General features: G+C 45.1%; 2 protein-coding genes across 2 annotated transcripts in view; one reads left to right on the plus strand and one right to left on the minus strand.

Annotated features, from left to right (window-relative positions):
• The first annotated feature begins 1,238 nt into the window (after positions 1-1,238).
• MTHFSD (methenyltetrahydrofolate synthetase domain containing) lies at positions 1,239-16,005 on the plus strand. Its single transcript, XM_009647214.2, has 7 exons — positions 1,239-1,259; positions 1,647-1,760; positions 2,360-2,473; positions 4,455-4,545; positions 5,425-5,537; positions 5,754-5,879; positions 14,052-16,005. Exons 1-7 carry the CDS (start codon positions 1,239-1,241, stop codon positions 14,571-14,573), a joined length of 1,101 nt encoding a protein of 366 aa, XP_009645509.1. The 3' UTR covers positions 14,574-16,005.
• A 2,958-nt stretch (positions 16,006-18,963) lies between these two features.
• Positions 18,964-20,515, minus strand: part of LOC104133778 (forkhead box protein F1) — a 27,931-nt gene continuing 26,379 nt past the window's right edge. Inside the window, exon 4 of the mRNA XM_009647215.1 lies at positions 18,964-19,100. Within this exon, the coding sequence (XP_009645510.1) occupies positions 18,964-19,100 (137 nt within the window). The remainder of the gene's footprint in view (positions 19,101-20,515) is intronic.

Consider the following 20,515-nt stretch of genomic DNA (forward strand, 5'->3'; position numbering starts at 1 on the left):
TGCCTGCTCCCCCCGCCTGTCGCTGCAGGCCCCAAGCGTCCCTGCGGGCTGTGGGTGCCGGCCACGGGTGGCAGAGCTCTGCAAAACGCCACGGTGCAAGCAGCAGGCGTGAATAACTTCCCGCGAGCGAAGAAACGTGGGTGCCTGTACCTGATGAGCCAGGGCAGGCGCGCACCGAGTTTTAATCAGCAGATGCAAACCGGCCACGGGTGGCAGAGCTCTGCAAAACGCCACGGTGCAAGCAGCAGGCGTGAATAACTTCCCGCGAGCGAAGAAACGTGGGTGCCTGTACCTGATGAGCCAGGGCAGGCGCGCACCGAGTTTTAATCAGCAGATGCAAACCCAGTCTGTGAATGAGATAAATGTATTTGGGGGGAACTGAGGCTTTCTGAACGGGATTTCACTCCCCGGGGGCTTCAGCAGGTCCGTTGGGATGGTCGTGGAGTCTCCTTCTCTGGAGATATTCAAAGCCCGCCTGGACGAAGTCCTGTGTAACCTGCTCTAGGAGAACCTGCTTGAGCAGGGGGGTGGGTCTGGGTGAGCTCCCGAGGACCCTTCCAACCCTTGTGATTCTGTGATTCAAGCCGAGGTTGCCCATCTCATAGGGAACACATAGCCTGCCGCTGAAATGCAAATGGTGACCAAGCTATTCCTGGGCAGCAGCGGGCAAAGCCTTTCTCCCGCTCTGGCTTTGTTGTGTCCCTAGTTTGGTGGCTGGGAGGAAGAAATAGGACTTTCAAATATTCAGTTGCTCAGGCCAGCACTTTACCGTCTGCCTGTTTTAATCCAAGCTCAAGGTGTGCAGCCGCGTATCTGCCGGATGTTGAAGAAACGGCGAGCAAAATGGCAGCGTGGGGATGTGCGTTTGGGGTGGTTTGGCCCATGAGCAGCATGAGGAGATTGGCTCTGCTCTTGTTCAAGGGATTGGCAGAAACATTCTGCTTTAGTTTGGCACCGAGGTAAAACAGGCGCTGAAGCAGGTGGAGGAAGCCCAGGGCTGTATCACACCCTTAAGCATGGGGATATCGGAGATGGCATTGCAAGCTCTGCTAAGCTTCAGCACCTTCCTCAGTTAAGAAGTCATTCTTCTGAGTTTGGTATAGTCCCTGTAAAGAGAGAGCCTTGCCCAGTAAGTCCTCATCTAAAAGAGTCTCTGACTATGGCTTGTGTTTAAAGGAATCTATTTGTATTCATCGACTAAAAAGGGAGATTGGTCTCCAGCTTTGAGTTAGGTGTGAATGAGGGCAAAGTCCGGCAAAGTGAGTGCACTTGGATCCCCTCTTTTTCTGAGGTCCGTGAGGTACTAGTGGAGCGCTCAGCATCTGTTTGTATGTGAGAGTTTCCCATAGGAAACATCATAAAATTAGCAGTATGTTCCTCATATTTAAAATCTGGGGAAATCAGTGTCTCTGTAGGATGACAGATTGTAAATTTCCCATCTCTGCTGTGAACTCCTTGGTGATGCACTGATATCTTGTGAAAACAGGGTGCCTCCCATGCTGCGACAAGGCTTCTGGTTTTACAGGAGTTCAAAGCTGCCAATACTGTAAAAATAAATCCTGATGCTCCCCAGAAGAACGCTCGCTTTCTAACGCTGGAAGTAAGTGAACGTATTCTCTTCTCTCTTGATTCCTTTCTTCACACAGGGGTCTCACCAGGCTTGCTGCTCTGTTAAGGAGCTGGATGTGTTCAACAGAGCACGTGAGATTAAAGCGGATCCTGACAAACCTCTAGAAGGTGTTCGGCTAGCTGCGCTGCAGGTAACGGCACGGTTGCAGCCCTAAGGAGGGGAGTGGGACAGAGCGCAGTGCTTGGTGGCATCTTGTGGTCGACGCCTGCCATTTCCCCAGTGGGAGCTTTACGAGCCGTAGGCCTCGTGAGGTTGCTCACGTAAGGATGTCTTTGCATTTCTGGCAAATGGCGAAGGTGCAGGTAGAGTTTGGGGAAATTAATATGTTTCTGTGGAGCAATAGCTGTTTCACTGTCATTGTATTCTTATTCTCCAAAATGTGTAAGGTAGCCTTGCCTCAAACTGCCTTAGTTTTATCGCAAGATGAATGTGTGACGGACTTACCTCAGACCTATGCATCATCACTAGCTTACATATGCAGCTCTCTTGCGGACCTGCACTTTAGAACAAGAAATATATCTTGCCGTCTGTTTCTTAAATAAAATCCTGTCTGGAATTTTGCTGTACTGGAGGGGATTGATCTACAAGCGCTGCACAATCAACCATGCTAACTGCTCTATAGCAAATAAGATGACTGACCACACAGAGACCTATGGGACAGGAAAAACATTTCTGTCATGTAAAATGAGCCCACTGCTTTTTAACGTGGTAACTTCTTTTGTTGCACAGGCAAGGAAGACTTTGTTGGTTCCAACACCACGTCTGAGAACTGGGCTGTTCAATAAGATTGTTCCACCTTCAGGTGCAACTAAGGAGATCCTGCGAATATGTGCTACATCTCAAGTAGGAATGAAAAATGGGGGAGGTCTGAAAGAACTTGTAGAAGAGCCTTGTGTTATGATAGTCCAGCTAGAGGTTGGAAAACCAGATGCTACCTGAAATACTGTTCTGCTAGTACGTTATTCCTGGGTTTGTGTACATATCCACCGTTAATTTTTTTTTTTGTTGGTACTTAAATCATGAGGAAGTTTAGTCTTTTTGCTATATTTTATTAGCAGAATGGTATTGATATTTTGTGGATGCTTTTTGGAACATTATGAACAACGTTCATAGATGTGACAAATCTTTAGGTTTCTAATAAATAGTACTCCTCTATTTGTCTGCAGTTTTGAGCTAGTGAACCCTGTAAGGAATATTTTGGTGTTTACAGTTTTTGCATAATCTGGTCAATAAAATACTAGGTTTTGCTAAATAGGAAAGATCAGTTCTTTCAGAATCCTAAGTCTAAAGAAACTTTAATTCTGGCGTTTGCATCGACCCAGGTACAAAGATGTGTTAATGGTTTTATTTTGAACTGTGGTGTGTTGCTGCCCTCTCGTGTTCAAATATCATACCGCACTTCTGAAGTCTTTTGGCAGAGAACCCTGTATTATTTTGTACGCATCTTTATTCGATATGAAACCTCAACTTGTACAAAACGAATAGGCCAGCTATATAGGTTTTAGTTCTTTATCTCCTTTTTTCGTTCTTTATCTCCTGCTAAAGGCAATAAAGTTTTACAATATTCCTGTATACAACTGAGGGTTGTAAATGGATGGTAATTAGTAGCAACTTTCTTTGTTGGAACTTCTATTAAAGTCATTAACTAATTAAGCTTTTCAGGGTTGAAGAGCACTTTTGAAAGAGACCTTTCTCTTGACCTCCCTCAAGCCTCATACGTGATCTGTGATTTTACCACCATGTGTCTGCTTTTTTCCCCCCAACCAGGCATCCTAATGAATAAATGCTATTAGCAGTTTGTATTTACAAAGCACTGTGCAAACAATTCTTACCACACTGCTGTGAAGTGGGTAATGAGCATTATTACTGATAGTCAGCCACAAATTACTGATCTTTTTTTGGTTTTGTGCTCTGCACAGAAAATATTTGGCTTTTTATTGTGAGGATTAACTTGGCACAAAGTCGAACTGGTATGAGGAGGATCTACGTTACGCTGTATGTATGTATAGGTAGGTGGGAGAGAGGGGAAGAAAAAAAGGATGACAGGGCTATGTAAGGTTTTTCTTTCCAATTGTCAGGAACAGTGGGTTTTTATGTTTGTTAGAGTCTTAGATAAAAGGTTGTGGTAAGGATAGCTTAGCTTTGTAGTGGTACATCCTGAGTGACGATTACGCAGCAAAGTGTTGAGGAACGTGGTCTTGGGGAACACATAGGCAGCTTTAGAAGGTGCTTTTAAAGATACAGGTTTGGAGGAACTGGCAGCGCAGTGGCTGCAGCGTGAAGTGGAGACTCATCCAGCTTATGTACCTGGTTGTGCTTCGGTAAAGCATTTTGTGTGACTTCAGACAAGCAGCTTAACATCTTTACACTGTAGCTGTCTGTCTAAATTAACTTTTTGAGAATTAACGTAAGAATTTGTAGTGCTCTGATACTCCTCACGGGCATGAGTTCACATATTACGACTTTAAGTTAGTAGTAGTAGCAGGGTAGGAATTGTCATTTGCCCTCACTTTTAGAAATAGATGTCCAAGAAAGGGTTTCAAAATAGGAGGTTTTGATCCTAAAAAAGTAACCTTGCTTACAAAAGTGCTCACCTCCCTTCACTCGCCTTGAAGTGTGCCAAAATTCTTGTCGCTGTAGTAGGGAATGTATTCTAGGATTCCCTAGAGGATAAATTTCCAGACGTGTACAGCTTGGCTATACATGGAAGAAACACTTTGAAACGTGGCGAGTTACTTGGATTTATCAAAATATTCTGGATTTCTGCCTTGCTGGTTGGAAGACTCTGCACTCTGCAAACCGAAAATTATGTTTTTTCTTGCAGGGTATAAAAGAATACAGTGTGCCTGTAGGTCTTGATGGGAAGGCACGAGTGGATTTGGTTGTTGTAGGATCAGTGGCTGTCTCTGAAAAAGGTAAGATAAAGCCTTGTAATCCTTTCAGGAGGAGGGTCTGAAGTCACAGTTCACAGTGTCAGTAGGCTACATTACGTGTTCCTTTTGGCATACCCAAACGTGTCTTTGGAACCAAATTACGGTCTTGAGTTCTGTCTCTTCTGCATGACAAGTCACTGATCCCAATCCAGCCAGGAAGAATCAGTGCCTGCCTTACAACAATGCTGCCAGGACTTAGCGGGCAGACAGCAGCATGGTTCAGAGCGTGCAGGCCAGTGTTTTGGCCTTCAGTAGAACTATTCAGTCAAGCAATTATTTTTTTTTCTTTTAAAAGAATCAGAGGGCTCCCTGTTCAGAGGATCTGCTCTGCTCTCACAGGGTGTGCAAACGGACATGTGTTACAGCTGCTGATTCAGTACCTATTTGGTGATCAGATTTTGCATTTTCTAGTAATTTGAAGACCTGCTGGCAGTGAAGAATTTTCCACTGACTTTATCCATTGCCTAAAAATAACATGTTCTTTGTGTGCCACCCAGACTCCTCTTTATCTACCTGAAGTTGACCTGTGTTTGGCATGAGTAGAGGGTTCTGATTACAGTGGGTAAATAGGCTTCTATGTGAAACCAAATTTAGCCCAATTCAGTTGTTCCGAATAGGAGGATTCTGAGATCCTCTAGGAGTTCATTGAAACGAATGTTTTATTTTAATTTCAGTGCTGATTACAAGGAAAATTGCATTCTGTGGGAGATGCTGATATGAATTTTTCCCGAGTTGCAACTCAGTGCCTGGTTTATTTGTGGGAGGCTGCTTAGTTTAATGGCATGCTTTTTGACAGTTGCCAGCGTTTCCACTCTGCTGTTCCTATGTTTACTATCAGTGTTCGCTTTTTTTGTGGTTTAGGCTGGAGAATTGGAAAAGGGGAAGGTTACGCAGACATGGAATACGCAATGATGGTGTCAATGGGTGCCGTGCAGGCGGATACACCTGTAATTACCATTGTGCATGACTGCCAGGTAAGTTAAAACACCCGCTCCCAAGTGACGAGGCAGAACTGTGTGATACTGAACGGTATGTCTGAAGAAGAGACTCAGGATGATGTTGGTGCAGCATCTTTCCTGTGTTTCTGCTGCCATTGACAGATTTCTTGGTATGTTGTGAGACATCAGGAATGGTGCACAATCTTAGTGAATTTGTTTTTAACTGTTTACCAGATCTCTTCTTCCTTGTAGGTAGTTGACATAGCAGAAGAGCTTCTTGAAGACCATGATTTAACTGTGGATTATATCCTCACTCCAACAAGAACTATCAAGACTAATTGCAAACGAGCAAAACCTCAGGGAATACTGTGGCATAAGGCAAGTTACCTCTGCTGACGGTGGCTTACCGGTACTGCTCTTCTATTGATAAGTCCCCCATTTTTACGTATAAACACATTTGTTGTATTGGAAATACTTGGAAAAGGAGCAAATGTGTTTGTCAGATGAAACAAAACATCAGCATATGCGTCCAGCATTTTTTAAGTGGTAATGGTGAGGAGGAGGAATATATTATTGAAGCTGAGGCTGCTGTGTCAAATGGATTGTAGGGTGAGAGTCACTGGAAACGACATTCATGGATTTTTAAGATAGACATCGTTTCTTGTAGTCGTTTGCAGTATAATAGTCTATGTAAGCTGCGGGGCTTCTTCACCTTATGTGCTTTATTCTTCAGTGCTCTGTTGGTTTTCTGGAGACAGCACCGTAGAGAGAATTTCATGAGGTTAGGCCATGTGGAATGAGTGGAGTATGTGCTGCTCTGGCCGTGAAAGGAAAGTGTGACCTAGTGGCTGGTACGTTGCTGTTTGCGTAGTGGATGTATGGCATTTACTTTCAAAGGGTAGATGAATTTGTGGCTGGAGCTCGTTTTCAGGTGGAAGAATAGTGACTTTATACTGCTTTAAATCATGAATTTATTGATAAATACTGGTTTAAGAGTTTGGCCTCCCCCCTCCAGGATTGTTGGAAACTTTAACAGCTTCACAAATGATTTCAGAAAAGCATTTGGTGAATTGTTTTACTGGAAGTTCATGCTGGGAAAACTTTTTCTTTGTCATTAGCTTTTCATTCCTAAAATCATCCAGTTAGGGAACAGATGCAGCCCCGCATGATTGAGTAACAGTAGGAACACTGAAATGAGGAGTGGTGTACCCGTGACTGCAGAAAGCACTGAGGAGTTATTAGTGAAGACTTCTAGGGAAATCAAGAGTTGATTGGTAAGCACTTGCCAACCAGGAAAAAGAGTGAAATTTGTTAAGGTAATGTATCTACAACAAACAATTCTAGACGGTACTATTTTTATTCGTATGGTGGGAGAGTATTTTACCCTGCCTGTGGTTGAGGATTTGAGGTTATAAATAAATAAATAAAAGCTCTGTCTGTACTAGTGCATTTTTTCCATTGAATTATTTTCGAATTGTAATTTTTTTAGGATATTATTGAATGTAATTGTTTTGAAGGCTTACCCCTTGTGCTCCCTCCATCTTGCCAACATACTTTTGATCACAGTCTGTCTGTCTTGGTGTCAGACTTCAGTCTCAGTAAGTGGCCTTCCTAACGCTTTCCTTTCCTTTTTTTTTTCCCCCCTGTCTAATTCCCTTTAGCAGCAACTTTTTTCAAAGGTCTCTTGCAGGGGCCGTTGAATTTTTGTGAAACTTCCGCCACTTGTGAAAAGTCAGATGTATCAAATTTGACGTTACCTTTCCATTTCTTTGCTTTTTAGAAAAAAAAGTCAAGATCCATGTTAAAATATATACCTCATAAACTAATGAAGTATTTGCCACAGCTCTTTTGTGCTTGTGTAAAAGCTTGAGGAGATGCTGAGTAGAGTTGTACCTAAAGCTTGCGCCGCACTGACTTTAGCCAGTTTGCATGAGACAGTGAAACTTTTTTTTCTGTAGTAACCTCTACATTAGTGGTGGTGTCTGAAAAATACACCTCTCGCTGAATTTTCTCCAGCTTTCACTGGAGAAATGGAGCACATGACACGACTGAGCCTTTGAATATTTGAATACTGATTTAACACCTAAACCTGCTTTTGGCTGTTCTTCAAAGCATATGTTGATTAGATAAGAATATTGGAGCATACTAGCCAGAGCAGGGATGCTCATGGCATTTCTGTTGTTCTGGGACAAGAACAGAGCGTTCTGTCCGTATGAAGAAGAAAGAAATTAGCATTATTATTTCACAGGGAGCTGAACCACTTGTATATGTTTTGTTTGTGGTAGTAACTGGATGATCTTGCACAGAGGATCTTGGAGGTGGGAGGTCTGGTTAATTGACAGTGTGTTAAAAACGCAGGATTTGATATGGGCTATTTAAGTGTTTGTCCTTTGACTTTTTCTGGCTGTTTCTACATCCTTTTCTCTACACCCTTTTCTCCTTCAAATCCCGGTTTTACTGGTGCATTCCTGTTCCTCGGAGCAAAACTAAATGAGCTGAGAGGTAGTGAGTAAATAAATAACCCACTTCTAAATATGGTGTTTTGGCAACAGAAAGTAGCTTAATTTTATTGTTAAGGTGCACAATGTGTAAAATACGTTGCAAAAAAGTTCATCCTTCAGGAACATGGCTGGATCAAGCCAAGACAATGATTTAAGAGCTTAAATTACAGGTGTTGGCAAACATGGGATTACAGCTAAGCGTTGTTGTAAAGGTTGTGCTTTTCCGAAGCTGTTAGGATAAATAGCCATTAATACGTACACTCTGCTTTCGGCTCGAAAGAGGTAAGAAGGTACTTATGCAGCAAACAAAATGCCTGTCTCCAGGCTAGATTTCCGTGCTCAAAGGGGTCCTGCCTTTTCCTGGACTGTTTGTGTTTGTTGGGTGCTATGTAGGAAGGAAGTGTGTGTCAGATACGGGGACAGGGTAAATAAGTGTTCCTCTGTGAGTAAATGCTTCACCTCGTGGGGTAATCGGCATGACTTGCCCTCAGTTGCCTCCTTTCAGTTCTTCTCAGTGCAGAATTTCCAGCTGAGCTATTCCCTGCTGTCGAGGTAGTATGTTTTTCCAAAAAGGCAGATGTGAATTACTTGCTGTGTTTTTTGTCACAGAAATGCTGATTTAAAGACTTCCGAGGAAGTGTAAGAGCTACAATATTATTAATACCAAAGAAGCATTATCAATATCAGTGCCAGGCACTCTGGAAACACTTCTAAATACAAAAGCAGTACCAGAGTGTGTATATGGGTAAGGTTTCTGCCTCTGAGTTCAGGGCTTTGAGAAATCAGTATGTGCTCTTGGAGGACGGCAAGAGCTGCTAAGAGCTGAGCACTCTGGAAAACTTTATTTGGATGCCAGTGGAGAATTATTTGGCTTCATCTGTCTTGAAAATCTAACCCATTGTTTCTGGGAACTCTAAATTCATGAAACGACTTAACTTTCTCATTTAGTATTTTGTATGGGTAGCTGTGATCTTTATCTGTGACGCTGTCTATTATATTTGTCACAATTATGAAGTTATTTGTGCTGTGCTTATTTTAAATTGAAACTGTACAGACCAATTAAAATATTTGGGGTCATGAAGAGGGAAATGAGAGTAGTTGGAAAAATCACTCGATTGTAGCAAGCATTTCCTTCTGTTTCTTTAATCATTCTTTTGCTGTGAATTTTATACAAGTAGGAAAAGATTTTTTCCCCAAAAATGAAATGAAGTGGGGGGAATCCCTGGGTCTAACGTTGAGAAAGTTTAGTATGCAGTGGCAGAAATGGAAACTGTCTGACAACAGACAGCTTTTGATTCGGGTCTGTGATAGAATATTTGGAAAGTAAATTGCTTGTTGTTTTTAAAGCTCCAAAAATTCACACATTGAAGCTGGCAAAACCTTCAGCAGGGACACAGTGTTGCCATCAGAAGAAAACTGTTGTCAGTTTAGCCAAGGTTGGTTCTGTTTTGGTTTTTTGAGGGATAGCGTGAGCAGGGCATGCTTCCATGCATGGTTAAACATCTCAACACCTTTGCAAATCTGACCCTTGCTGCAGAGTCCATGGAATCAGTTTTTGCTGATGGATTCCAAATGTGGGTTGCATAAGTTTCTCCTGAGGGACACTAGCAGACTTCATGGGCTGCCAGCTCCCAGAAATATGCCCTCGGATTGCGTGCACATATTTGGACATTTTGTGCAAATGAATGATAAAATATTCGACTGTGCTGGCCCGTCCTAGCTGTCTTGGCTTTGTCTGTGCTTTAAACCCCTGTGAGCTCAACGCTCCTTGAAACAAGCAACTGATTAAGGGGGCTGTGTCCTGGAGGCCTTTGTGAGGAGTCCAGGGACAGAGACCTCTCAGGGTGGACCAAGATCAATCTTTCAAACACCACCTGCTTGCCAGCTTCAATACCTGGCAGGGCCGGTAGATCTGCTGTCCTAAAGATTGTTTGGTCTTGTTCTCAGCCTTCCACAGCAGGGCAGGACAGCACAGCAGCAGCATCTGTCTCCATCTTGAGCCACACGTTCTTATATCAGTCGGTGTGTGCAGATGGGTAGCTGTGCGGAGCAGAATTAAACAGCCGACCTAGCAGGCTCTCCGATCTGTAGCTGTCCTTCCCTCATCTGCTGTACGTCAGAACTGCACCGCCCCTGCTGCCGGGGAAATCAGAATGGTGTTTGACTTGGCCTGCACTGTACCGGGGGTCAGCATTACTCATTCTGTCAGAGGACAAACACATCTTTCATTTTCCCCAGCAAAATATTGAAAGTGGCTACGTTCACTGTTCTGGAACAACAGAGGCTGAAGAGAGCCCCGATGTTCCAGCAGAGACGTTGCAGTCCATCTGCCCCTACGTTGTTTTGGGACCAAACCAGGTGTTGTAAGAGTGGATGCTCAGGGTTAAGTGCTGGGAGATTTGTATTGGCAGTCAGCATCCAAGACTCTGTTTTCTTCAGGTTTCTGTCAGAAAGGGGCCACATTTCCCTTCTCAGCTCCTTTCCCATAGCCCGGTAATTGTGTGCCAGAAGAATTCATCTACCCTGCTGTCCTCTTTCCCCAAGGCTCTCCCAGCTATGGCAGGGAGTAGGCAGGATTGTTAAATGATTAATTGCGTTTGGTGGAGTTATTTTTAACCTGAATCACTTCAGTTACTGAGTTTATAGCGCAGACCCACAAGCACTTCTGTTGGCCAACCCCAGAGGGCTGAAGTATGGAACTGGCCTGGGAATTGGTGGTCAAGGGATAATAGGAAACTTCTTCGGCTGGCTTCACTGCCAAAGCCAATCATTTAGCTAAATCCCCACACTCAAGACAAAGTTTACAAACATCAATAAACGGTTTGGCCTTGACTTTATAGGGATCGGGGGAGGAAAGGAAGAAGCTTCTGCCACTGTGTTTGCCCAGGTCTGCATAACTGGATCAACCAGACTTGGGGTAGAACCCATGTCCCCTGCATCCTGGCTTAGCCTAAAGCAGTAGGCAAGGCTAGGAAGGAGTGACCAGCCGGCACAGGACCAAGAAACGTGCAGCTTGTTTGAAAGAGAGGAGGAATATCTTTGGCCTCTCTCCACGTGGAAATAAATCATTGCAATCCTCTACAGCTCACAAGACAAAAGAAACTTTTTGCGTGATTGTAATTAGCAACACATTGTACTACCACAGAGTTCTTTTGTTTGCTGTTTTGCAACAGAGCAGAGCAAGCTTTTTCCTCTCCTCTGCCACCCACTGCCCCCTTTGCCCTTTTGGCTCTCACCCCCTGGACCCCAAAAAAGGTAGTGAATTGGTTTGTTGAAACTCTGAAATCCCTAAATGAGTTTCTGCATTCCCTTGACATAAAAGTGGGGAAAAAAATAGTGAAGGAGTTGAAAGCTTTGGCCCAGTTGAAAGATTCTTCTAGACCCCAGGGAAAACAGCCCTTAAGGTAAATCCTCTGCCTCTCTCTTGTGGCAGAAGGATGTCAGTTGACAGTGTCAAAACTTGTCTAATGTAGGCTTTTGACAGAATGTTTTCAATTACAAACAAATCTGAGTGCCAGATCAACTGCCTTTGTTGCACCAATGCCATCATCTCTACAGAGGGCAGAATTTAAGGTAACAATAAATTCACCTCGTGGGGGTGGTGTTTGATGAGCAGAGCTTCAGCTTTTGTAGACAACTAGTTCATAGCCCTTAACGGAGATGTATATGCTGTTGTAACTACATCTTCCTGAGTTTGCAGGAAGCCTGAAACGGTAGCTCCAAGAGCTCCAGTTAGATGCCAAAAACTACTGGGCACTCCCGTGAGAGGAGGGGCCATGTCAAAGCCCGGCCAGTTGAAGCCTCTTAGAGTATGCTGGCCCTTGGCTTATCTAACTCCTCTCCTCGGTTTGTCCTTGAAAGACTGGGAATTCCAGAGATCATCCTCTCCATGCCCATCTCTTTGATTCCCTTAGTCTACAAAGTGGTGAGGGTTTGCCCTTGGTAGCACTGATCTTTCTAACTAAACGCCCAGCCCCTGTCTTGCGAACTGAGTTTAATTTCAGGGTGAAAGGAACTGTACGTACACTCGGTAATAGGTTGAGGTTGTGCTTTGGGCTCAGGAGTGATGAGTTGCATGAGAATAGAAAAATGTTTTTCCTGTTTGGTTTAATTAGCATAGGGCTTACATTTCACATAGAAATTTGACAGAGGACAACAAATGTTCCTAATTGTTGGCCAGTAAAAACAAAGTAAGATGGCTTCAGCCATTGGTTTGATGTTGTATCGCCCAGGGAAAGGGGAGTTTGCTGTCAAACGCAGCAGTCTGAATTCTTGGCTGAGAAAAACAAATCGGTCCAAGAAGCCACAGAGCAATAACTCTTCAAAATCTGAAAATGGCATGTACCTTTCAGAGAGCGGAGGCTCCCAGAGCCCCAGAGGAAGTCCTTGCCTCTCTGTACTGGCTGCCAGATCAGGCCAGATTTGGTCAGAAATTGTTCTCAGTCATAAAGTTTGCTTGTTTAAAGGGCCTGATCCCAAACACCTTGGCTGTGGGTCTGCAGCGTGGCAGAACGGAGGTGGCCTCTGCCCATACTGGTTAGTCCTCTTCTGATGTTTGATATTACATTAACAAGACAGAGCTAAGACAGGCTTTACATTAATTGTATTTTTGTTTAGTGTCAGCCTGAAATAAAACTTGTTTGTTTGCTCCTCAGAAGAGGAGCCCCGGGAATGTTTAAGGGATTCCTGTTGACCGACTTTCCTGTTATCTAAACTGAACATTGCCCCCACCCTGTCTTCGATTTCACTTGAGTCCCTTCAGAGCTGGGCTGCTCCCCCTAGAGATCTGTAAATTTTAGACTTTATGTGGTGCAGCCAGATCCAAACTCGCTCTGTCTATAGTTGTAGAACGAGGAATTGGGGCTCTGAGATGAGAGAGAGATCTGAGCTGGGACATCTGCGGGCATATTCTGGCCAGGACATGCTGGTGCTAGTCCAGTACCGCCTGCTGAGAAGTAGTGGCTCGTAAGCTTGGGTGCAGTACCCTGCTGGAGTGGCTTGCTCGCACTGTGTGGGCTACTAGCTTGGGCCTCTGCTCAGGCATCGCTTCCCTAGGCTCTGTTTTGCTCCCTAAATTTAAGAATTGGATCTTGTGTTGATGGATGTTCTGCTTGTCCAGCAGCCAAGTACGAATTATTCCTCCTTCCAACTGCAGTCTGCAAGCCAAGAGCTAGACCACATTAGCGAGGGAACCACTGTGTTTCCTGCCAGTCACTGAGTGCAGCCCGGGGCATCTCATGCCTGAGATGGATAGGGTTCAGCTGTTGAGAGGAAGAGCCCTTCCAGAAAAGCTGCTTATGAACTGGGGATAGAGGGAGGGACGGAGGCTTCACAGTTTTGAAGTATAGTGTCCGGGTGCTCTTCCGTTCCGTGATCCAACCCAGCGGACTGGTGTGGGATCTGATGAGTAGCTGCGGGTGGTGTGTGAGGTCAGATGACAAGAAGGGAGGCTGTGGGGATGTGCCACGACCAGCGAACGTGCCTCCAGCTGAGCCCACACTCATAGGAGCCCGGCTACAAGGCACGCTCCCCGGCTGCAAACTTAACACCATCGTCCCTCCCCATTGTACGACCCAGCCTACGGGATATCCTGTTTTGGGGGAAAAGAGCTCGAGGAGGTCTGCAGAATGGAAGTGCCTGATGGTCTGATGAACTGTAGGCATGTGGGATTCTGCCAGAGCAGGAGCACAGGCCCTTGGTCAAAGCAAATATTAAGGGATAACAACGAGAATGCGGATCTGAAAGCACCCTGATAAATAAATGTCATAATCGAACAGTTCTGAGTTTGGTTTTGATTTTCCTGCTGGATCTACAGTGTGCTGCTTGCTTAAAGAGTAACTAATGTTTATTTTTGTCCTGCAGCGTGTATTTAGGGAGCAGCTTCAGTACCGGGCCAGCACTCAGCAACATTTTGAATGCTCTGGCACTCTGAGTGGTAGCAGTATAATAAGGTTCCTCTTTTTTTATGGCACAAATGGGTCCTGATGGTCGTCTCCTTTTTCTGGAAGGAAAGAAATCCCATAATTGTATCTGTCTTCCTCCTTTTTAGGTCAGCTATGAGATGCTGGAAAAAATCCCCATCCTAAAGAGTCTTCGATACAGAGAGAAGCAGGCTGGCAAGGATGTTACCCTCCAAGATGAACATTCAGACTTGGCAAGTGCCAACACACCAGCAGCGTTAAATGAGAAGGCGATGGCTGAAAATACAAGACCGCAGGCTGCAATGAGCTCGGCTCAAATAGGACAGCATTATGTTGAAAGTGATTCTTTAAGTCCCAGATTAGAGGGATCTGGCATGATTACTACTGTGTATGTGGGGAACATACCTCCCAGCGTAAGAGTGAGCGAGCTGAAATGTGCTTTAAGGGAATTCCGTGCAACTCCTTTACGACTGAATTGGCAAGGAGTGCAGCACAGGGCTTTTCTCGATTACAAGGATAAAGCAACCGCAGAGAGTGCTGTATCCTCTTTGAAAGGCTTGAGCCTCGGGGGTAATACTTTGCGAGTTGAGCTGGCCAAGAATCAGAGAAACAAAGGGCAAGTAGAAATCAATAGTCAGAAACGAACGTGAATAGAGGAAGAAAATCGGCGTGTTTTCATTGTTTTGTGAGAAGCCAACCTAAGTTTTCAGGGATATTAGTATATCCTCTGATTTCTGCAGGCTAAACAACAAAGTGTGAAGCCAACTTTCCAACAAATGAGGCGTACATCTCACAGCTGACTTGCCTGCCCCATTCCTGCAGTTGTACATGCAAAGTGTATTTGTCAAGACAGGTGACGGAGGGGCCATTTCTCTGAAGGCTTAGCCACAAAGCACCCACGCTCTGTGTGTTTGTTTTTCCCTGCCCGAGGGTTGATTTGTTGTTTGGTGTGTACGATTGTTAGGCCTAGGCTAAAAACCTGCCCCTTGGTAGCTGTGTGCGAGCCACATGTAGCGAGGTGGTTATGTTCTGTTGTCTAAAGGTGCTACCTGCAGATCTGTAACTCGTGAGGGTAAACGCCAGCTGCAGAAAAATCTGTCTTAAGGGTTACCATTCTTTTTACTAGAAAATGGTTTTTGTGTGGTGGGAGTTTTCAGCATATTTTTCATAAAAATGGCTGGGGAGGAGAGATTGCCCTTTTTGTGCTCTTGAAGAACAACTGTGGAAACACTGGCTCAGCCACCGAGTTCTAGTAATAGCTATTAACATCAGGTGGAAGAGGTGGGAGCCCCTTTCTCAACTATCTTGTCAATTCAGCCCTTTGTGAACCTTATATTTCTGATTTCAGTCTGGCAGAGGAAAGCAAAGTCCAGTTTTCTCCTCTGCTTTTCCCCAAAACGCTTCAGGTGCCTTTTTCATGGATGCAGATGATTATAAAATAGATGCTTTTCCTGACTGTCTCATCTCCTATAATTTGGTGCGATTCCATTGCCTCCGTGAAATGATATTCATTTTAATCATTCTAGTGGAAATGAAAAGCAGATGGACCACAGTCAAAACTTGTGGGTGCCTACTCTGGTATGGAGTTGTTTGAAAAGTTACTGGAGATTGTAACAAAGCCTGTTCCTGCTGGGCCTTCGTCACCACCAGCGTGGTCCTCCTGCACCCAACAGCATCAGACAGCGATGAGGGTTGGAGAGCAGCACTGGCGACGTTGCGTTGCAGACGTGCCATCAAGTTCTAGCTTGAACAGTAAGATTTGCACACACACGAGTGTTCGCTTACGGTGTAAAGAAGAATGAGGATTTATTTGGTATGGCTTTGATTACCTTTATTTTTTTTTTTTCCCTTTGGTTTCCTATTCCTGAAAAACAAGTTGAATTTTGGCTGAACCATCCTTTCTAAACAGAAGCACTTTTGCCATTGATGCTGGGCACGTAGTCAAAGTAAGCATCTAAATGGATATTTTTTTAAGTACGAGTTGGAAACTTTTTTTAGCCAGAGGGTACTGTTAAGTGTATTTTAAGCACGTTATTATGCCTCAAGGGTCAGACATTTCGTACAGTATTAAATAAAAAGTTCTCATCATGTACTCTGTACAGAAGGGCTCAAGGAAAGCGTTGCTTCAACTTCTTGTCAGGCCAACAAAGGAAAGGTTTCTGAAAGAAAAAAATAAAACATTGCCGTGCTCTAAAATGCTCCCTTTTTCTCCAGCTCAAAATTATTTTCAGTATCACTTAGTCTGAATTAAAACATAAGCCCTGTGGAGTCCTCTTGCGTCTTGATGCAGTAGTTGTGCACTTCAAGGGTAAGAGTCAGGGGTTATGTTACTGCCTAAACATCCTCATTACATCATGAGCTTAGAAAGCAGAGGAAAGAAAAGCAAAAAAATAATTACACATCACTGCCTTCTCCTTCCAAATGATGGCAAATGAAGTAACATGATCATTTGCTGTTCTTTTTACTCTGGCAATACTGCTTGCTTTGGTGAAGATGCCCAGGTGACCTTAGCAGTTAAAAAGCAGTTATTCTGCCAATGAAAACTTCCAGCGTCTCAAACTTCCCCTGTGGCATTACAGACTGAACCAGCCTTCCCTGGTCAAATTTGTGGGAATTTCATCCTCTCCCTTATTCCTTTCTTAACATCTGAAATTTCAGCGCAGATACGCTTACATGTTACGTGCTATGTATCTGTGTTATGTTTGCTTGCCCTGCTCTCCGCACTGCACGCAGTCAGCAGCCAGTTTTGTTTGGATGAACACATCTGGATGGTTTTCTGTTTGCAGCTGTGGTTCTGCCTGTAACCCACAGGCTGAGCTGCGCTGGGTCTGTATCCAGGTGGGCAGATCCCTCCAGTTCTCTTCCACCCTGTCACTTTTTTTCTATCCTGTATTGTGAGGCATTTCCCATTACCACCTAATACTACATTTCACATTACCACCTAATACCTTGTTACTGCCCCAACAGGCAATTAACAGGCCAAACCACACTACGAAGGCAGTAACTAGACAGAGGTATGTAAGTGTAATTGGGCTCAGAGAAGAAAAATAATTACTAGAAGCTTAAGCTAATGGACTATTCATTAGCATTTTGAATGGACTGAAATAATGATGATGTTTTTCCAACTTACGCAGTCATTTTTTGATCCAGGTTTATTAATAAACGGCGAGGTCTCTTGGGCCTTGCCATCTTAAAGTCATTACAGTGTGTTTTTAATTCAAGGTAGCATCTGCTCCAGGTCAGCGTTTGGCAGCCTGTTGCAAACCCGTCTGCACCAGCAGAATCGGTAGCAACTGAAGTGCAGGTACCAGTTCATTTCTGTCATCTCTGCTTCAAGAGCAACAACCTGCAGGGAACAAATTAATACGGGCAGCTGCTGGAAATAGAGCCCGAAGCTGCAGAAGGCTCGCCAGGGCTCAGAGCTGCTGCAGAGGTTTTGTAGTGAGGGGTTACATGGAGGCAAACCAGCAGCCCTCAGAAATCACCTGTGGGTTGCTGGAGGATTCCCACAGGAAAAACAAGAGCTTGAGCACTTACCTTCTGCAAAAAAAGCAGTGTGACTTGCAGCGAAGCTGTTCCAGAAGCTTACCCGTGAGGAGGAGGGGATAGCTCGTGCTTTCTGAAATGCATCACGTACCAGGAAGGGGAGCGGTGACGAGGACGGGGCCCTTGCTGCTGCTCGGGAAGTTGCTCATCTTTAGCTGAAAAACATTTCAGTGCAAGATGCTAAATTGCTATTTAATGAAATAATGCAAGACTGCCCAAGGCACACGCCTACATGGCTTTCTGGTGGCTTTAGCTGTATGATGTGGATTTTTTTCGTGTGGGCTGCCCAAGTTCCTACTTGAGGAAACAGTGGATTTTGAAGAAAAAGTGAATGGGGCAGGCTGCATCTCTTAGATCTATTGTTTCAGGCTCTCTGCATGCTCAGGAAGACTTCGGTTATACATGAGTCACTTCTGACTTTGCCCTAAATCCACAAAACTCTGAAATGCGATTATTTCAGTGAATTCTTGGACTCTGATCTCATGATGAAACTTGAGGAACTGAAGCCTGCTTATGTTTTACTTTGGCCCAGACCAAGACTATGCAAGATATTTTACCGACAAACCATAAAGTCGGTGCCCTGAAGAACTTAGAGCCTGAATTAACAGGCTTTAAAGGTGAGAACCTTTAGTGGAGCAAGAATTCAGCATTTTGTACCTGTTGTAGTTGCAGCCCTGCTGATAGCACGTAGGTTAAGCTCAGCTACGTCTACATGGTTGTGCCTCATCTCCGGTGGATGCCAGCCCTTGCACCCCCTTTTCTGCTGTGACTGAAGCACCAGTCCAGGGCTTCAGTGGCCTCGATGCCAGGTCTCCAAAATGGCCTTTCTGTGGCCACTCGTGCCTGGCACGGTGGGCAGAAGGTGTCTTTAGGCACTTAACCCCCAGCCTCTTTCCGTAAGGACAGCGGGACGTCCTTGCTTCTTCAGGCTCTCACGATAAAAACATCCACAATGACGAAGAAGCGCCTGGGTGCTGCAGAAAAGTCTGAAACGCTGGTGATAGCTGGAGAGTCTGCTTTTAATAGGAAATGAAATGATCCCTAACGCAGACTTGATTTTCGTTCACTTGCAGCAGCAGAGGGGCCTGCATTTCACTGCTGTGCGATGAGAAGAAAAGTTCAGCAGTACAATGGGAAACGCTTTACTGAGCCAACTTTGTTCAGAAGTAATTAAAAATGAGGTCTTTCTATTCTCTGCGCAGCCTGATGTCCTCGCTTGTCATGTGGTTCAGTGCATTCTTTCCAGCTCCTTTCATGGCACAAACAAGTTAAGATGTTGTTATGTTGCACGCCCCTCTTTTTGAGGGTTCAAGTGGGAAAGACGCTGAACAGCTCCGGAGGCTGGTCGGGGTGAGGAAACCCAGCTCCGCTCTCGGGAGGGTGTGGGATCCAGCAGCGACCACCCTCGGGCTTACATCGTGGACGGGAGCTTCCCACAGGGATTCTGCCCCTCTCCCTATCCCCGCCTGTGGGGGAGACGCAAAGAGAAAAACGCTATCGGATGAACGGAGCCTCCACCAGATCCATTAGGCTGGAGAACGTGGTCGCTTTGGAGGGGATTTTCTTTTGTTGAATGATGCTGCTCACAGCGTGGTGTGTGGCGCAGAGCAGCGAGGCGACATTGTAATCCGCTAACAATAAAAGCGAGGTGGCTGACTGCCACTTAGCGCTGAAAACTATACAATCGTTAGGGTTTTCCTTCAGACAGCTATGGCCATGCGTTCCCTGGAACGAGGACAAGGCCACACAGCTTCAATCCACCAAAGACAACAGCGAGTAAACAAGCCGTGTTGCTGTGTAGGCTTCTCTGAGTGACAAGAGTCACAGATCGTTTCCATGGAGGGAAAAAAGGAAAAAAAGAGAAAAAAAAAAAAAAAGCCTTCTCCTGGGGTCGCACAGCCAGGTCGTCATCCAGCACCTTCACGCACATCGGTCCCTGGTCCCCTCCCCAAAAGCAATCTTTAAGGGCGGAGGCTTTGGCCTGTTATCCCTAAAGGTGGGAAGAGAGTAAAGCCTTCTCCTGGGGTCGCACAGCCAGGTCGTCATCCAGCACCTTCACGCACATCGGTCCCTGGTCCCCTCCCCAAAAGCAATCTTTAAGGGCGGAGGCTTTGGCCTGTTATCTTTGGAGACCAATAAAATATCTCAGAAAAGGGAGGGTTAAATACTGTCTTCAAGTCATGGTCATGTCTTTGTTTGTTTATTTCATCGTCTTCTACTGCTCCAAAGGGGGAAAAGATGGATTTTAGGGGAATGTTCCCATTGAAAAATCTAGCACTGGGGCTGCGCTTTTCTCCACAACTGCAACAAGGGGCGAGGAGGGGGAGGGAAAGCGTGTGCTGGGATTTCTCTCGTTCCGGTTCCTCAGAAGGAACAGCCCCATGCAGCCGTTCTGGCTCTGGAGGAAACATCTGCGGCTGTGGCCATGTTCCTGGGGCAAACATACCCCTCCGTGAGGCAGGCTGTTGTGTACGAACGCTTTTATTTCCTCGTTGCCATCTATTAAAGATTATCTCCCTACAAGAAAAGGGCACCATTTCCCATGTTTTCATGTGTAATGTCCGTGATGTCTGCTATAAACATCATGAGCCGTTGTCCTGCCCCTACACTGACATGGGTATAAAAGTCACTGCTTTTCATCTTTCAAAGCGCTGCAGAAATGTTTAGGGTCGTGTATCCTGCCATTGTTCTGGGCTGGGCATCCCACTGAAGTCACTGGGAGAAATGAGTTCAGGATACGGACCTATCTAGTCCATCTTTACGGTGGCCCCAGTAACATCCCACGTTTTACAGATGGGAAAATGAGGAAGGCGGAGATGGCTCCCTGATAGACTAGATCCAGCCGGTAACTCCTACCCCTTTGGAAAACAACTGGGGAGAACAGACTAGAAACTCATCAAAAGCTCTCAAAGAAAAAAAAAAGAAGAAAAGAAAACCAAACCCAAACCCCACCTTTGGACTTGTCTGTGTGACAGGTACCTGATGTCCCGGATGGGTCTCTCGTTGCTTCCTAAGCCAGAGCTGGCGCACCGCGGCCCCTGCCACG

The sequence above is a fragment of the Egretta garzetta genome, unplaced genomic scaffold (assembly GCF_000687185.1).
Source record: "Egretta garzetta isolate BGI_Z169 unplaced genomic scaffold, ASM68718v1 scaffold39, whole genome shotgun sequence".
NCBI lineage: Eukaryota > Metazoa > Chordata > Aves > Pelecaniformes > Ardeidae > Egretta > Egretta garzetta.

What these genes read in the sequence shown, in the direction of transcription:
- MTHFSD (XM_009647214.2), top strand. Translation starts at nt 1,239, where the DNA reads ATGAGGGCAAAGTCCGGCAAA. An exon ending in AGTGGCTGTCTCTGAAAAAG is followed by an intron (nt 4,546 to 5,424) that starts GTAAGATAAAGC and finishes TTTGTGGTTTAG; the next exon opens with GCTGGAGAATTGGAAAAGGG. An exon ending in AGGGAATACTGTGGCATAAG is followed by an intron (nt 5,880 to 14,051) that starts GCAAGTTACCTC and finishes CCTCCTTTTTAG; the next exon opens with GTCAGCTATGAGATGCTGGA.